We start from the raw sequence: 17,524 nt of genomic DNA, 5'->3' as shown, positions 1-17,524 counted from the left end.
TCCATATGGTTAAGTAGCGAATATCAAAAAACTTCTGGCTCAAGATTGTGTAGGTTCTCGGAATCGCTAGAATACTTTTTATTGTATAGATTATGGGATGATATCATAGGATACAAAGGGGTGGATGCCAAAGAGTAAGAAATACCGTGAATAAGTCGATAGATAAACGATAGATAAAGACAAGGTTTTATTTGATACGACTGATCCAAAGAGGTTCTACTTTGAGTTGTTAACATCTTTGGTGATAGACCCCAAAACAGCTTTGGTGAACCTTCTTTGAACACCTTCAATCTTAATCAGGTCATTATGCCTGCAACTACTGGAAACTAAAATATCATATTCAAAAATGGGTAAGATACATTTTCGGTATAATAATAATAATAATAATAATAATAATAATCAATGTGAATAAATCCACTTTTGTCAACATTAAGTGGGAAATTCCACGAAACAGTCTATTCGTACAACTTGTTTATTTCTTCTTGGTTTACCGCTGAAATATAGCTTTATTCGGTGGGAGAAGAGAATGAATAAACCACTTTTAGGTCATCGGCAAGAAAAAAAGGTTTACTATATTGAAAGAGAGAACACACATTATTGATAAAAAGGAGAAAGAGTAATGAACCAATCACACTTCCTTATATAACCCCACTAGTTACATTCGCAGGCTTAGAGTAGCAAGGTCCAAAGCGGACGATTCTTCTACGTTCTGTTTAAAAATATTTGAGCCAAGATAACAGTGGATTCTGTATGCCAAATGAAGAGAGTTTTAGAAGAAGAATTTTATGTGAGACACTGTCGAGAGCCCTACTAAAATCGAAGTATAGAATTATCACCGACTGACCAACATCTCTTCTCTGGGTAATTTGATCAAAAAATTCCAGGTGCAATGTGAAGCATGAACGTTTAGTTATAAACCCGTATTGGGATTAGTTAATCAGACTAGCTGAAAGTGAAAATGATAAAAGCTGTTAGTGGATGACTTTTTCCATGGTTCTTGATACCACAGATGTCAAGTTAATGAGCCTTTATTTAACAATATCACTACGTGATCCCGTTTTGAATCTAGGAGTGATTAGAGATTTTTCATAAAAATGATTAGGCTTCATATTCCATAGACAGGTTGAACAGTTTTAAACAGAATAGTGGGAATTATTTACTACCATATTTCACAAATGATGAAGGGATCTCATTAGGTCCACTGTCATCAGACTTTTTCAGGGTAGCTATGGCCTGTTTGATGTTGTTGGATATGAAGTCAGTTTTTGATAGATATCTAGCTGTCAACATTGGGAATGTATTGATAAAGACTTCAGTTTCAGTGTTGTAGCATTGCGAGAAAGGCTGACTGAATAGTTCACAAATAGTATCACGGTCGTCAACAGTGCTTCCTTTCACTATGAAGAAGTTGGTAGTGCCAAGAGAATTCGATTTCACACGGGATTTTAAAAGCCGAAGTATTGATAATTCTGGGCTTTTACTATCTAGGGCTTTATTTTCTTGATTCATAAAATACTTGTGTTTAGATGAAAATTTCTGTCGATTAAGTTAAGTATACTCTGAAGTGCATACAAGTTGTTATGCTCGTGGTAGTGGTGTTTTAATTTCCTCAGCTTTCTTTTAAAAGTAGTCTGGCCCCTACTAGTGTTATAAATCACACGGCCAATAGTTGGAGCAGTGCAGTGAAGGTAATATGTCAGGTGGTGGTATAAATCGGAAAATGCAGTGTTCATATTATTTGTAGTAAATTAGGTTCTTATGGTAAGCATCGAATAAAAGTTTTAATGCGCTTCCAGGTTTGTTGATCAAACTGTCTGTTCCAGTACATTATTGCATCTTTAGAGTTCAATTTTATGGTGTTTAGAGAATGAATATTACTCAATAAAACTCCATGATCACTCAAAATACTCATGACTGATGTGAAATGAGATAGAATCTATTGTAACTGTAAATAATTCCCCAAAATCAATAGCTTTCTAAGTGTTCGACATTGGATGCTGACCACGTTGTTTAAGTGGACTTGTTTAACTGAAGACTTTCGGTCATGCATCCGTACCAGATCACGTTGCAACTCGACGTGGGACACAGCTCCTACGTTTCAATAGTCAGCTAAGAACGAACGCCTCTCGATATATTGGTAACGCATCAAATATATCTTTCCTACCTCTTCTCGTCTGACTTCTGTTTGGCCAAAAGGGTTTCGATTATAGGAGGTGCTACTGGTAGCTAATTGTAAAGTTAGAATACTAGTCATATCCTCACTATGTTGATTGTAAATAGTAAATCAAGCATATTATTCCTTCTAGTTGGTTTTCAGACTTGTTGGACCCATCCACAAAGTTCTAATGTTTCACCTAATTTGTTATATCGACCTGGTACCGAAGTCAAACCCCATGTTGTATTCAGCAGATTAAAATCACCTCTGATGATTTTAAACGTACGCGGTTGGTGCAAAGCAATGAAAAATATGTTTGTTATTAATCTATCAAAATTAATATCCTCATGAGGTGGTCTGTATATGCATCCCACCAGTAGATAATTTTGCGATCCTTACTTTACGGTAATCCAAGTGGAGTCATGTATAGCATCATAAGAGTCATTTTCAAGTTTACACACTTAGACATAGATAATTGTATCCCCTCTTATTTCATGACCTCTATCGGTTTGAAAGAAAATGTAGTTATCTACATGCAAGGAGTGATCAGTTATGAATGATTTACACCATGTTTTCGTAGTAAGTACAATGATTGGATTTAGTAAAACAAAGTTCTTAAGATGAGTAATTTTACTAGACAGAGAGCGGACACTGTACGAAAAAATAAGAAACTGAGAGGTATCATAGTGAAGCAGATTAGAGCATAGATCACAATTTGTAGTTCCATGAATACTCGAAGAATTGGCTAAGGTAAGAATTGCGTTGCGAGAGAAAGTAGATTCCACAACTTTGTCGTCATTTGTAATATACTCACCGTTGCCGGCAGAAAAGCCGCCAGCGTTACAAAAAAGTCTCTTAATTGTTATTGATAATAACATCTGATGGAGGCATACTGTACATATTGACAAACAGACCAAGAAGGCTATCAGGTCTGTGTGTGCAGCCAAGTGGTCATTTAAATTAGCTTTACTTTTACACCTGACGTATGTGTGACATGTTCCATATGCTTTTTCCCATGGTTTGTGGTTTGTTTTAGCTTCTTCGTAATTTGCGGAGAATCGAGTGTTTTTAAACATACTTGCGACGGTTTGCAAGGTTCGAATATATCGACGTTCAGTGCATGGTCAGTTATATAAATGCTATAACTATTTTTTCTTTATTATCCATTGCTCAGTTACTGTAACTGCGTGTAACACTGACAGGAATTTAGATGGTGTTATCCGATTCATCATCAGCACAACTACTTACAGTTAGATCGGAGTCAACATTCTTAGAAGGATGGACACAACGTTCATCGGGGTTGCTTTCTTCTGGGTTTTGAACCTAAAGAGATTCAGGAGAGTTTATCAATGTTGGTATATTTGCAAAGTTGGATGTCCTCTTAGAATCGGGCTTACGTTTATGACCATTAGGATTATGATGCGTTTGGGAGTTTGACGCTGGTGTTCTGTAACCAGCTCTACCTGCTTTTCACTGGCATGGTGTTCTATCTAGAAGAATCCTAATGTCTTTGATAATCTGTTGTTTTTTCATGGATTCAGTGGAAGTCGGAAACTCACTGGCGTCTACAGACGAGTTGACGTTGGACAGAACCAGTGGGTGAGTACCAGGGGGATTTCCTTTTAATCTTGTGTACACACAAGGTACATGAGCAATATTGCTGCCTCTAATCAGATTAGACTTGATATTTTTAAAGGCATTTGTGTCCGTTATGTTAAACACAATTGCATTGCTAGATAGTCTTATTCTTTCAAATACCTCTGAAGCGACATGATGTAGGAAAGTATTTGTCATTCATCTGATCTGGAGTCTCTACGAGGTTAGGGTTGGTAGGATACTTAAGCGGATTGAGAATGTTCATGTCAACTTGCAACTTTCTTATATCGTCCATATGGTTGAAGTTGTCATTATCATCATTGTTTACCAATAGAGTCTTCAACATGTCTGGAATGAAGACAACTGATATAAGCTTGTAAATGATGGAAATAGAAATAGGTTAAAAAACAAAGGCTGAGGGCCCAAGATAGTTCAGAAGTCAAAATCTATGTTCGAAACGAGAGTGAATGTGTCGTGAGGATTAGTGAAGGTGTCAAAAACGAGGGGAGAATGGCAGGAATATCGTAATAGAGATTTGGTAGGTATGTGTGGAGGCAAAACAGAACATATAGATGAACATTGTGTGAATTTTGACATATATTTTACAGGGGAAGATAGCCCTAAATAATAAAGTAATTTAGAACTGTCAATAATTAGTATCAAACAATCGAAATGGGTACAGTATGAGGTACATATATAAACCGAAAGCCTGCATTAGTTAAAATTGGGTGGTGCAGAAATAAGTAGTTCAGAAGCTTTTTGCCATATAAAATTATTATGATGCTTTATGATCAAATATATGAAGCGGCTTTTTGGATAAAATTACTGACCAAAATCTATGACGGACCCACTGAACCGAACAGGTAATTATGGAAGTTAAATGAGTTATGATATCCAAATACAATTTAAAGGATAGTACATAAAGTAGTGAGTATAGTGCTTTATCATACACGATTATATATATTTTTTCAATATTAGGTAGAGGTCTTAATAGATCTTGTAAATAATTAAAGTACGTAGGATATAGCATTGAAATACGATATAAGGATTATTATGCAAGTATGAAATGCAATTCTTCGTCAAATATGATTATATGTGGTTTAAAAAGGATGGAGCATGGTTCTATTGGATAGGCGAAATGAATAATCAATTATATGAATATGATCATAAAAACCATGAATATGTTAAACTGAGATCTTATCATAGGGTATGAAATGTAGTTCAGAATTGATTTATCTTCCGTAATTCCAAGAAAAATAACCTATCCAGCTCTGTGAGAATCCTAGAAAAAGAGAACTGAAGGCCTCGGCCAAAAGTAACGTCCAGTCAATAGCGCTGGGTATCTTACCTGATCTCCAAGTTCTGATACGGTTAATGTTATTTACTTAATATTGGTCATAACAGTTATTCGTTACTCCTTCCCATTGTTTGTAGCCGATAGTTATGAGGCTTTCAGTAAACGTTTTCCGCTTTTCAATCTATTCGAGTTGTGGATGGTATTTCTGCACTGACATCTGTGGTCACGTTTCTGATAGTCCCCACGTCGGTCGCTCTGACAACGTGATCATAATGACTTCGGCTTTGTTTGTCAGACCTTGTATTTCTCTCATATATGTCTAATTAAGGAGTGCTTTTCACACCACACGACTATATATACCAGGACCAAGAGCATGAGTTGCTCACCATGAATCTGTGGTACTGCTTGTGTACCGAGTTGACACAACAAAAGTGGACCCAACGGCGGAAAAATTGCCAGGTAGCTTGTTGTAACCAGTGAAGAGCATGAGGTATAGTCAGTGGTGTTGAGTGTTTCCTTTCTAGCACCCGGTGTTTTTGAAGACAAGTTAGGGCTGACTTTCTGTCACTTGCAGCTAACACCAGTAAAAAACATGGAAGAGAATGAGATCGTAGCTACTCAATAAAATACTCACGCTCGATGTCTTAGTAACGTGGTCAACACAATATGCATCATTCCGAGATTCATTGTCGATTTTTAATCTGGGCCTTCCAACAAACGTCGGATTCAACGTTGGGATTTCAGAGGTGGGATCCTAAAAAGTAATCCAATTGGTTATAGTATAGAAATTGGTGGAGATGCCAATATCATGAAATGTGTTCGGCATATGAAGTATAGATATAGAAAAACGTTATTTATAGAGTAAATTAGTACATGCTGCAAAAGAGTGTAGGCTAAGGAACACTTTGACCTGCGATTTAATCTTTGAGCGTTATCGTCGACTTCACATGACTCCAGGACGTTTTCTGCATGCTCTTTGTACGTGGATGGCCAAATGCATGTTGTGATTGAAACAACGGACAGTTAGACCTATCGAATGATGGTTCTGTTTTGGTATGATGATGGCTACCACAAATTTTGAGTTTTCTGTTACTTCTCCAACGAAGGAAATTATTTCATGTTCAGAGTCAATCTTGGTAACTCGTGGTTTACAGTTATTAGCAAACAGCGTGAACAGGAAATGATTCCGTTGGCTATCAATGAGAGTGGCAGTCATATTTTGTAGAGGTATAGGTCTTCTAAATATTCTGGTTTATTTTCATTCAGTACCAGTCTTAACTGGTTTCGAACACATTGCTTCAGTGTCCTGACATTATGTGAATACCCGAAGACAGTCTTTCGAATATCTGAATCAAGTATAACCACATCATATTGCACTTTCCCATGCTGTGTTTGGCGATTGTACTTTCTTACCAGTATAAGTATTGCATACATTATCACCAGACAGAATAAAGTAGAAACTCCATCTTCGCGCTGATTACTGCTTCAGAACTAGTGAGGCTCAATATGACTATTACACTTCTCGTTAAAAACTGAAGGCTCAACTCAGAGCTAACAACAGATGAATAACAAACATTTTATCATATTCTAACTTACAGAGTTCGAAACAGACCTTTTTATAGTCACCTGCTCAACAAATCTTCAGATTCTGAATCATAATATGCTTTCTCCCCATTTGGATCGTGTAATACAAGTCTATTGACTGTCTGGGAATCGGGGCCCATGAATGGGTTCCAAGTATCCTGTTCAGATAGGCCTCTTAGGCTTATTATGAGATTCCCTGACCAAAATCTATAAGTCGGCCTTTGATGACATGGCTTGCGGAATACCTGTGAAGAAGACCACAAGCCAACAGAGCCAATTTTATTCTATATGACTTCGATCTCAATTATGAGTGGGATGTTGTGAGGGTAAATCCTTGGACCACTCCTATTCTCATTGTTCCTTAATAAGTTACCTTGTATTATAGACTCTCAAACTCTGCTATGTGCATTTGATCCCAAGGCTTCGAGATAGGCACCAATTCCGATTAGTATTTCGTCTCGTCAGAAAGACTCGAATAGGATATGAGGCAAAACACAGTAGAAACCTTCTCCCTCTGAATGTTGGCAAATATAGAGTGCAAATAGTGAGCATTAGTGACAAATATTAGCCAGTAACACCTTCTATAATCGAATCGTGCCCACTCAGTTAAAATCAGAAGTCAGAAGCGAAAAGGTTGGAAGACATATTTGATGCGTTATCAATATATCGAGAAGCGATTGATCTAATCTACCTAATGATCGTAGGAGACGTTTCCCACGCTGTGCTGTAACGTGATCTGGTACGGATGCATGACGGAACGCCTTCAGCTAAACAGGTCCACTAAAACTAATGTGGTCAGCATCCGATGTCGAACACTTACAAAGTTATTGATTTTAGGGAATTATTTACAGCTACACACTTTTCATCTCATTGTCTATGTATGATAACAGTACCATAATCTCCGCTTTGAAAAAGGGATTGAACGTCACTTTGTATTGTATTCTAGGTACTTCTTCCCAATGATATTATGCAGCAATAAACCATAAGATAACTTGGGGTTTCTTCCCCGAATTTTACGTAGCCTGTTGAACTGCTTTTGTTGTTTACTTGATGACTCACCTGGAGAAGTACATACGCACAATATCTCCCAACCTTAAGAATAGGATTTTCCTCTTCAAACGTGTTTAACGAAAGGTAAGTAAGGTGTTGGAATAAAAAAATAGAGTATACATTCTTCGCCTGAAAGCTCTAAATCTGCAATTTGTGGAACACAGAAGGATTAAGGAGATATAACCTTGATATGTCATATCACTGACAGTTTTCTTTACCACAAAAGATCATTTATGCATTTTAGCACCGATTTGTACTTATAAGGACTTCTATTTATCCTAAAACACGAAATAGCCCGTACACAATCCATGTAAACATTTCGTTGCCATGGGAACTGAACTTCGAAATTTCTCACGAGAAGCGATTGCAGTTTCGTCTTTAGGAGAGTCTTTTAAAAGAAGGATCAATGTTTACTTTAGTTCTGTAGGTATTGAGGGTGTAGTATCAGTTTATTTGTTAAGCCCATATACTTTATCCTAGCTACTGGCCAAGCCAATTCGCCTGTCATGAGTCATATTTTGATATTGTTCATTATTCGCTTATTAACCTTGGCTATACTTTTATATGAGCATATATGTGTACACTTCGTATCTTATTCATCATATGTCTGTCACTCATTTTTGTCTGACTATAAATGTTGATTAACGCTTGCTTAAATCGAGTTGGCTTCCCAGCCATCTCCACTGCATGTCATTTCCGCCTCGCTCACTTCCTTCGCTTATTCGCCTGTTCACTCGCTCGTTATTATTCGCTCAGGTGTTGCTAACTTTCTGACCTGAGTTATTCGACAATAGACTGTAGTTGCTGCTATCCTTTGTCTTCTGATTTTACGCGCCGTTAAGATTAGAATTATATCGATTATCGAAACGAACGATTAACGAATCGCGGCACTACAGAATTGGAGGCCTCGCCGAACAAACACGGACAAGAATCGACAACATCTGCGTACGAACTCACTACATAATTGGCGACCGCAACGAGCGAACACAAACCAAAAATGGAACCGTCGACGACATATTCTGTTATGATTCGAATAACCTCTATATGCTCATTATTACAATAATTTCATATCATCAACTAACGTGGAATTATTATTTTTGTTCGTATTAACGTTAAACTATGGCATTTACGCTGTCGAATCACTAATCGAACAAATCATAATTATATGGACATTACACGTTATGATATTCAAAACTCACTGGATTATTTTTATTATCCACTGACGTACAATTTTCCTGATTCAAGTGAGTTCGTTCCAATTATTTTTTTCATGTCATTTTCGGTCTAATATTACACTCTATCATAGACATAAGTTTGGATTCATACTCCCGATAGTAGGAACTTATGTTCTCGATACAACTAATATTCATTCATCTCATCGGTACTCAGCAATCGTCATTTTCTACTTTTTACGCGACAACCTCAACTGAACTTCAGCAATTTTGGTTTCACGATGATCCATACTTTAATGTCTATACACAAATCAAGTATTCCACGCCGCATTACCAGCCGATTTGTAATGATTATGTTCATATTATCTATTCATTCACATGTATAGCTGAATGCTGCATCATCCGTTACCCATAAATATTATTCGATTACTGCTATTAATTTTCTATTCCCATTGCACTGTACACCAGAACATAGAGTTTAGAGCTAGTCTCTCAAAGATACACTCTTGTTCGTCACATTCAAGTCAGTCTCACCCGCCGTCATCGATTATCATATGTATTGGTATTTTTATCACGCCTTTATACGGTTTCGTAACAAACGAGGTTGAGCGCATATCCCTCTAACTACACAAAACACGATAGGCTGCATGACCATAAAGGAATACGACTCCGCAAATCTCGTCTCCGCAGTCACTATCCTGTTCCTCTGGTCATTCTACTAATACATATTTAACGATAACTCGACGCACACGACAACGTACGCTGACTTCGCATTTTATTATCATTATTAGTACAGCAACAAATATCACCCGTTTACGCAGTCATCATCCTACGGCTGGATTATTTTTTATCCCACATAAACTCCAGTCGTGTAAATTCGAATCCACTCATCGCCAATCAACTCTATTTACTCAACTGCAGCTTATCAGAACATATTTCACTGTTCTTCATCCTCATATTCAATCAGCACCACATAGCAATTACTGTTATATTCTATTTTCACGATATTTCGAATCGCTCATACAAACATGTTATTTTATCATCCGGACAGTCTCAACATAAATGCATGTTAAATTTTTTTCGTACGCTTACTAATGTACTCATAATCACATGCTAGCATTTCAATTTTTGTCCGCATCTTGACAATATTCATGTACCTTTTCACATAAGTATGACACTTTTGTTTAATACGCTCGCCCCTCACATGACACTGTAATTTATCAGGTATTGTACCATTTTTTCCCACATTTTGACGTTATCCACATACCGCTTCAGTGTTATTTTTCGAAAACAGACATTTTTTTATAAATGTGCTATTTTCTACAAGGGGGCTATGTAGTATCAGTTTATTTGTTAAGCCCATATACTTTATCCTAGCTACTGGCCAAGCCAATTCGCCTGTCATGAGTCATATTTTGATCTTGTTCATTATTCGCTTATTAACCTTGGCTATACTTTTATATGAGCATATATGTGTACACTTCGTATCTTATTCATCATACGTCTGTCACTCATTTTTGTCTGACTATAAATGTTGATTAACGCTTGCTTAAATCGAGTTGGCTTCCCAGCCATCTCCGATACGCATCATCTTTTGCCTCGCTCTCGAGTTGGCTTCCCAGCCATCTCCATTGCGCATGATTTTTGCTTCGTTCGCTTCATCACTCTGATTCTCTGGCCAAATCAATGACTGTAGAAAATATATGTATCCTAATTCCATTCTCGTACTTGACTTATTTAACTCCGCTGTTCACCAACGCGGAATAAAGTCATTTATTATATACGAGTATAGACAGAACCAGATTTAGGCCACTACAAGGGTGATCATCTCAACAATTTATTAACTGGGATTCTCCCTTCAGTAACGATAGAAACATTATAAGAATCATATTTCCCCATCGATAAAAACGCTTCCATCTTATAAAGATGCAGATCTCATGCAGTACATACTTTTCTAATTCTGTCATATAAAGTTTGGAAGTCAGAAGCTTGAGACATTGAATATTGAAGCAGCGCTTCAATATCTCTATTGACGGGGCACGAATTCGGTTGTATTTGCTTGTTACTGTTTTATAACCATCTCAAGAAATCATTAGAACAATGCAATATATACCAACCTATACATGATATGTCAATCATGGAAATCTAGTTTATTGATATGCAGAGCATTTTATTGGATATAATATTATCAGCATCATTCCTAACAACATTCTGTCATAGTATAAAAATACGTCTGATTTTACTGTTTAACCAAACGCCCGCCTGTCAAAGATAGCCCATGGTTAAAAGCAAAGTAATATTGATGCCAGGATTACCAGGTTGGGGCTTGACCGATGGGTACTGGGAAAGTGCACTAGACAGTTCCATTATTCCCACCAATTTATCAATTTCATGTGTTGACCCAAGTCCTATAGCTTCACATCACGACAGAGCTTGCGAAATATTTGCACAGATAACCGGTACATTGGTGGATTATGGATTAGGACATTCAAAATTTTTTGGACATTCCCGCTGGGGTAGGGATTATAGTAAAACACCTCCACTGTATTTAGAATGGGGACCCTCAAACCCCATTCACCTTGTGTGTCATTCTACTGCCATAAATACAGCCAGAGTTCTCCAAAGACTTCTCGAAATCAATTTTTGGAATAAGGAAACAAGTGCTAAGTGGATTTTGTCAATTACTTCCATTAATGGTGCACTCAATGAATCTGCTGTATCAGATGTGATTAATAAGGAAATTTTACATCTGATCAACGGAAACTTTATGTGTAAAGAATGCAAAAATCTTGGTTGTCCAGCTTGTATCCATACAAAGGTCCAAAAGGCAGCAAAAATACTTAGTCGAGCTGTCATATGGGCGGCCACGTCAAAACTGAAACTAGACTCTGAACAACTTAGTCGAGCCTTAAACTGGTCCATAGGTCACTGGGTTTCTGATGCTGGTGATAGTCCTCAATCTCTATCTGGGGAGGAAGTTGTGAATAAGTTGAATTCTAGTTTGAAGTGTGGAATATTTAGTTCAGGTGATAACATAATTTATGATAATACACGGGAGGGTATTTCCAAGCTTGAAGAGATTCTCCACAATTCATCGAACATTAAGGGCTCCTTGAAACGTGTTCCGGATTTTATCCACAGTGGTACATTTTATCTTTCCCTATTTTCCAGTGCAACTATGTCATCTACTCTTAATGTACCCTCTGAAATGTCACCTATATTATGGCCATTTGCTGCTATCCTTTTGGATAGAACTAACGACAACTGTCTTGATGACCATACGAAAAAAATAATACATAAGATACAGGAAATAAGCAATGATGTGGACCCATTAAGGGACAATGATGGTCTGGTTACTGTAATAAACCAGTGTATACCGCGTGGAGCCGAATCATTTGTTGAAGTGTTTCCAAAACAAGAATGTTTGTTGTCACTTCATGAAAGTATAAGGCCTGGAGTATGGTACATTGATAATGTAAATAGATGGATTGATGGAATTCAGAAGAATGAGTCTCATCTTGATGTCGATTGTGGAAAAGCCAGTAAAACCAGTTGCACATCTAACAAAAGAAAGTCCGAATTTCTATGGGATCATTTTGATGCTTGTTGGTCGAGAACTCTACTCAAATCATCTCAGGAACAAGTACCTCTTGATTTTCAAAGATCACTTTATCGTAATGTATTTTTATACATTTCTTCTGTACACTTTCTCTCTAATAACTCTTCTAAGTAAAATAAACCTTTTATTACTTATTTGTTTCTTACTGATATATTTTATCTAACCAAAGGTTCTTTATTCAAAAGTAGTTTATAAGTGACCTGGATTTATTGGCTAATGAAGAAAACGCTCAATGCACGGCATGCAAAAAGATGAAATTTATTTAATAACTTCCGGACTACATTAATAATAATATACTTATTGAAAACACATTGCCTTTGACTGAACTTCGACTTCCAATTAATTCGAATTTAAAGTGTTCAGGTATCTTGAGTGTTATTTTTCCTAGCTTTTGACGTTATGATCAACCTTTTACTCCTATTTTTTTGAGAGAACTAACGTTTATAAATGTGTCAGATATTATTTCATGATGTAAGACTGTAGAACAGCACGAAAAATGAAGCTAAAGAAGAAGAATTCGTAGAAATGAACAGGGATATGAAAATAAATGACCGATGAGGAAGTTAATATGGAGCAATAAGGAACTCAGATACTAATAAAGAGCTAATGTAGCCAGTTCGTGAGTCTGAAATAACACGATATTTAACATCCTTTATCATACAAAAGGCGATAGCTACGACTGGTTAAGATAATTTCCTGACTTTTCTTATAGTCTTTCTAGGAATCAATTCATCATATGTTTGATACAGTAAATAGAAAACTCATGTGTGTTACCCTAACATCAATGAACTGTATATGTCTCGTTCAGCATCCTATCAACTGGTTTTCCATCTATTAACGTCATAACAAACTTTCTAAATCAGGATAAACTGTTATTTAGTCTGTGTTGCATTTTTTTAAATAAATGGTTCATTGAAGCTTCGTGCTCCTATCTCATTGCTTGCATTTTTAAGTTGAACGTGCGGCTCACTTATTCCTTTCACCCCAAGTAATCCGTGTGTAAGAATATCTATTATTGAATACTTATTTTCTACTTAAAGTGCTTAATATTGTTTCCCAATTCTCACGACAGTAGTTTATGACAAAATTGCCTGGAACAAATAATACTATCACTTAGATGGGTATTGGGATATCTAGCTGGGATTCAGAATGGGAGTAATTATCAAGTATAATTAAGGGGAGGCCTAAAGCTGTTCATCATGTATAGAGTAAATTGAAGAGTTTATTGTATATTAATGCCTAATCATTATAAAGCCTAAAAATAGTTCCATTTTTAACCTATCGACGAGTGAATGGCTCGATTGTTAAAATTTTGAAGGTTTAGTCGCATTTATGTTTTTGATTCTACTAACTCTGAGAGTAAAGTTTTATTCGGTTATGAATAGTTGACTTATTATCTATAACACTCGTTATTAGGATAAAGCCGGCGAATCAACCTACCGAGCTATTCCATTTTTTAAACACCGTTTGTTTTGAACATTTGGCGACAATTGCGAACCAACTGTCAGATGGATGATCTAATTAAATACACTTTAGTGAGTAGGAAAAGTTTATGTCTGCTCTAGACTAGTTTACCAATCAAATGTCTTTATCTATAACTTATTATTTGGAAACAGAAAGTAGCAAAATTACCCCCCTCTTTCCATAACGTTTGTGGGTGTATTTATGTGCAGTACTCAGTACAGAATGTCTAATTTCTATGTCCGTTCGCTTGACTTATCTCGTTGTTTACATCTATGACAATTTTAGATGATACCTGGAGTTGAGTATTATTACACATACCTGTAGTGTCAACCTATTTTTGACATGTCTTCGTCTCTTAGAAGATATATCGCTGAAAATATACATACTAACCAACGGTAAGATAAAAGTATGAAAACTCTTATTTGGGTTACTTCTAGTTATTCCCGTTCATAGTTTATAACATTGGCAAAACATTAAAGAATTAATAGAAATTTACAGCTACTGAGTATATGTGTAGCCTTATCTTTGGCTAGATGCTTTTCAGTTGTCGTTGCAAGTCGTTTGGTAGACACAGAAACCTTGTTAACTAAGAGGAAGTAATAGTAGTTATAACTTACGAATCTGATCAATAAGACCTCGAAAATATGTAAACTTTATTAAATTCATCTTACGTTAGATTCAGTATATTCAAACTCTAGAGAACCTCAAAGGAATTTTTAATTTTATATACTCTTGTTAATTCCTTTGCATATTGAATAATGCTTTGTGAATGTTCGTAAGAGTATCGAATAATTAGATAGGTTTATATCCTAGTATATGGAAGAAAACCACTTTCCTTTCTTTTTTTATATCGATGAAAAACAGACTTGTTTTTGATCCCTTGGACATTTTTGAATCATAAGGCCGTCTATGCAAACTTTTCATCACCACCTTGGTTTAGTGGTCGAATATGTCTGTTATGACCACCCAGTTTAATTATATTGGTTGAAAAACCCGTTTCTTTGGGTTGACAATGAAATAGATGTCGGCTGAGAGGTGTAAAAAATGACGACATCAGCAAGTTCCTCGTGCCAGCTGTACTGGAGTGTCATAACAGCGAGCCTTTTACTTCAGATAGCGGGCATCTACAACAGTTCTTCTTTCAACTAAGGAAAATAGAAACTTTCAGTTCTAATAAAGGTACACCTCACTTTGCTTCATGAATCTCCATCGCCTGCAGTAAAACCCCAAAGTTACGGAGCTAAAAAGTTTAAACTTACTTATAGGAATACCATATATGGTTAGTTTCAGTCAGTTGTCCCTTGAACACCACGGGGAAGCTCTAATGTGTCCGACACTACTACTGAACTGGCTTTTTTTTTCAAATCCTCCGGGATGAAGTACTTTTTCACTGTGTGAGCAGCCAGGAAGTGACATTCGCCCTCATATATTTAACAGCACTTGAGGTAACCTTGTTTGCAACTAAGTTCCTTCCTTGTTCACTTTAAAATCAGCTGATCATGTAAATGTCGTAGTGCATAATTTTTGAAATTACTGCATATTAGTATTCTTTTAAAGTTAGATAAAGATATTTTGTACTTGACTTTAAGGAAAGCGATCGTTTTTGGCCAAGTTTAATTATCTTTACACTTTCCATTCCACTGTTATACGTGACGTTGTGATAAATATTTTGTCCACTATAACTCTGTACAAGTTAGTTTCACTGGTTTGTAATACGACTTCAATAAAACAATCTTTATCACCATGTCTATGAAAAACAAGTGTAATTGTTTGTAAATAAGTCAACTTCTTAATTACGCTTATATGCTCGATCGTAACTTGGTATCGTTGAAATAAATAAAATGAGTACATGGTTTCATTCAATTCATCTTTTCACTAGAAGAGCTCAATGGAACCACTATATCATTACGGTAAGTTAGATCGAGAAACCTTTATTGAATCTCAAAACACTTATATATCATACAATCGATTCTTATAGTTTGCACCTCGGACTGATCTTACACTTCTCTGGAAATCTAAACTATTCCCTTCAAAGTAAAATACCTGATGGGAGATAAAAAAAGAAACTAGACTTTATGTTCGTTAAAATTCTCTAAAAGTATCTCTTTATGACCTAAAACAAACCCCGTAAGATAAATTTCTAAGTTTAATTATTCTTTTCAAGAATTTAGTTGGTCCAAACAGGTATGTAATGATTTGTACTTTTAAGCCTTATAAGTCTCATATTATAGGGAATGTTAATATGATTTCATATTACATTAAGAAAACAAATGTTAATAATAACCCTAAACAGCTATTATTACAAACAGTGTAAACATTATTATTTCGTTCTTGGCATAGACAAGCAAGTTGTAGATGATGGTTGGATTTTGGAAGTGTCGTTACTTAATAATCACAGCTTAGTATAGGATCTCCTCCTAACTGATAATTTCATGGATATTGCTTCCTTGACCATGAGGTAAAATGATCTATGACAACGGAGAATTACAGTTCCCATAATTACAACTTTTAGCATAGTTCCATGTGATTTATTTTGAGTTTTTTTCAGTAAATCCTGCCTGATCGATCGAGAACAAAGTGGTGTGATAAATTATATAGACATGGATATGTGATATTATTTTTGTCCTGTTCAAATGCACCGTGATTTGAATACTTTAGGGTTAAAACAAGTTTTTCTGAATAAGATACAAATACTTTGGAAACATGGTACATAGCTAGAAAAAACACTGAATATCTGAAAATTCGTACTATTACAACTTCTAAAAGCTAACTAAAATCTTATATTCACTCGAAATAGCTACAGCCCATTTTATATATTAGTTTTTTTATTACTTCGACAATCAGTGTTAACTAGATTGGAGAGACGGGTTGAATGATTTATTTGGACGTTATTTTAATCTCTGAGATTATATCAAATACAGTTCCTACATTCAACATTATTTCACTCCTTACAAACGCTTATTTCAAGAAAACCGTAAACATTATGTGTAAAAGGTAAACGATACTATTTCGGGTAATTCGATCAGTGATTCAACTTTAGCATTTAATTCAGATTTAGTAAAGAATCTATAGGAGAAAGAGCAATAGGCTAGCCATAAGAGTTTTTGTTAGTAGACTACTTCGTAATTAAATTTAAGCATACCGTACTTTAGTTGGTGATCGAGTGGTCTCATTTCTACATAAGGTTCATGAGTAGTGCTCTCATTATCTATGGTTAATGAAGCTGCGATTGTATTATTATTCTTGGGTCCGTTAAGCATTATATACCAACAAAATTCAGGCTAGAATTGAGGAACGGCTAGGAATTTCACTTTCCAGATGCTTTGTTAGGAAAATTCTAGGTAGGATCATTCAAACAACAGTTTAATCTGGGATTCCTGAATTTATGCTTTAGTAAGTATGAAACGGAACGTAAATCACTTATTATTCCTCAGAGTATAATTGAACTGGCCTGGTCGTACAAATAACGGTGAATTAAAGGAACCAGAAGAAGTACCTATCGAAAATTAATGCTCCCTTAGATTCTATAATAAGAACTGATAACCATAACAGTTTCTTCTCTGCAAAACCAATCAGGATTATTTAAT

At 35.9% G+C, this 17,524-nt stretch overlaps 2 protein-coding genes across 2 annotated transcripts; one reads left to right on the top strand and one right to left on the bottom strand.

Moving 5' to 3' along the window:
* Positions 1-10,860: 10,860 nt before the first annotated feature.
* Positions 10,861-12,607, top strand: Smp_037780 (hypothetical protein). The gene has a single exon (XM_018794162.1). The coding sequence runs from the start codon at positions 11,133-11,135 to the stop codon at positions 12,585-12,587; it is 1,455 nt and encodes a 484-aa protein (XP_018648602.1). The 5' UTR covers positions 10,861-11,132; the 3' UTR covers positions 12,588-12,607.
* Positions 12,608-14,410: 1,803 nt separating this feature from the next.
* On the bottom strand, positions 14,411-17,197 carry Smp_142590 (hypothetical protein; the record flags this gene model as incomplete). Its single annotated transcript, XM_018794161.1, has 2 exons — positions 14,411-14,523; positions 17,080-17,197. 2 exons carry the CDS (start codon positions 17,195-17,197, stop codon positions 14,411-14,413), a joined length of 231 nt encoding a protein of 76 aa, XP_018648601.1.
* Between the last annotated feature and the right edge of the window lie 327 nt (positions 17,198-17,524).

This window comes from Schistosoma mansoni, chromosome 1 (genome assembly GCF_000237925.1).
Source record: "Schistosoma mansoni strain Puerto Rico chromosome 1, complete genome".
NCBI classification, from domain to species: Eukaryota; Metazoa; Platyhelminthes; class Trematoda; order Strigeidida; family Schistosomatidae; genus Schistosoma; species Schistosoma mansoni.
This window is presented reverse-complemented; position numbering and strand designations above follow the sequence as displayed.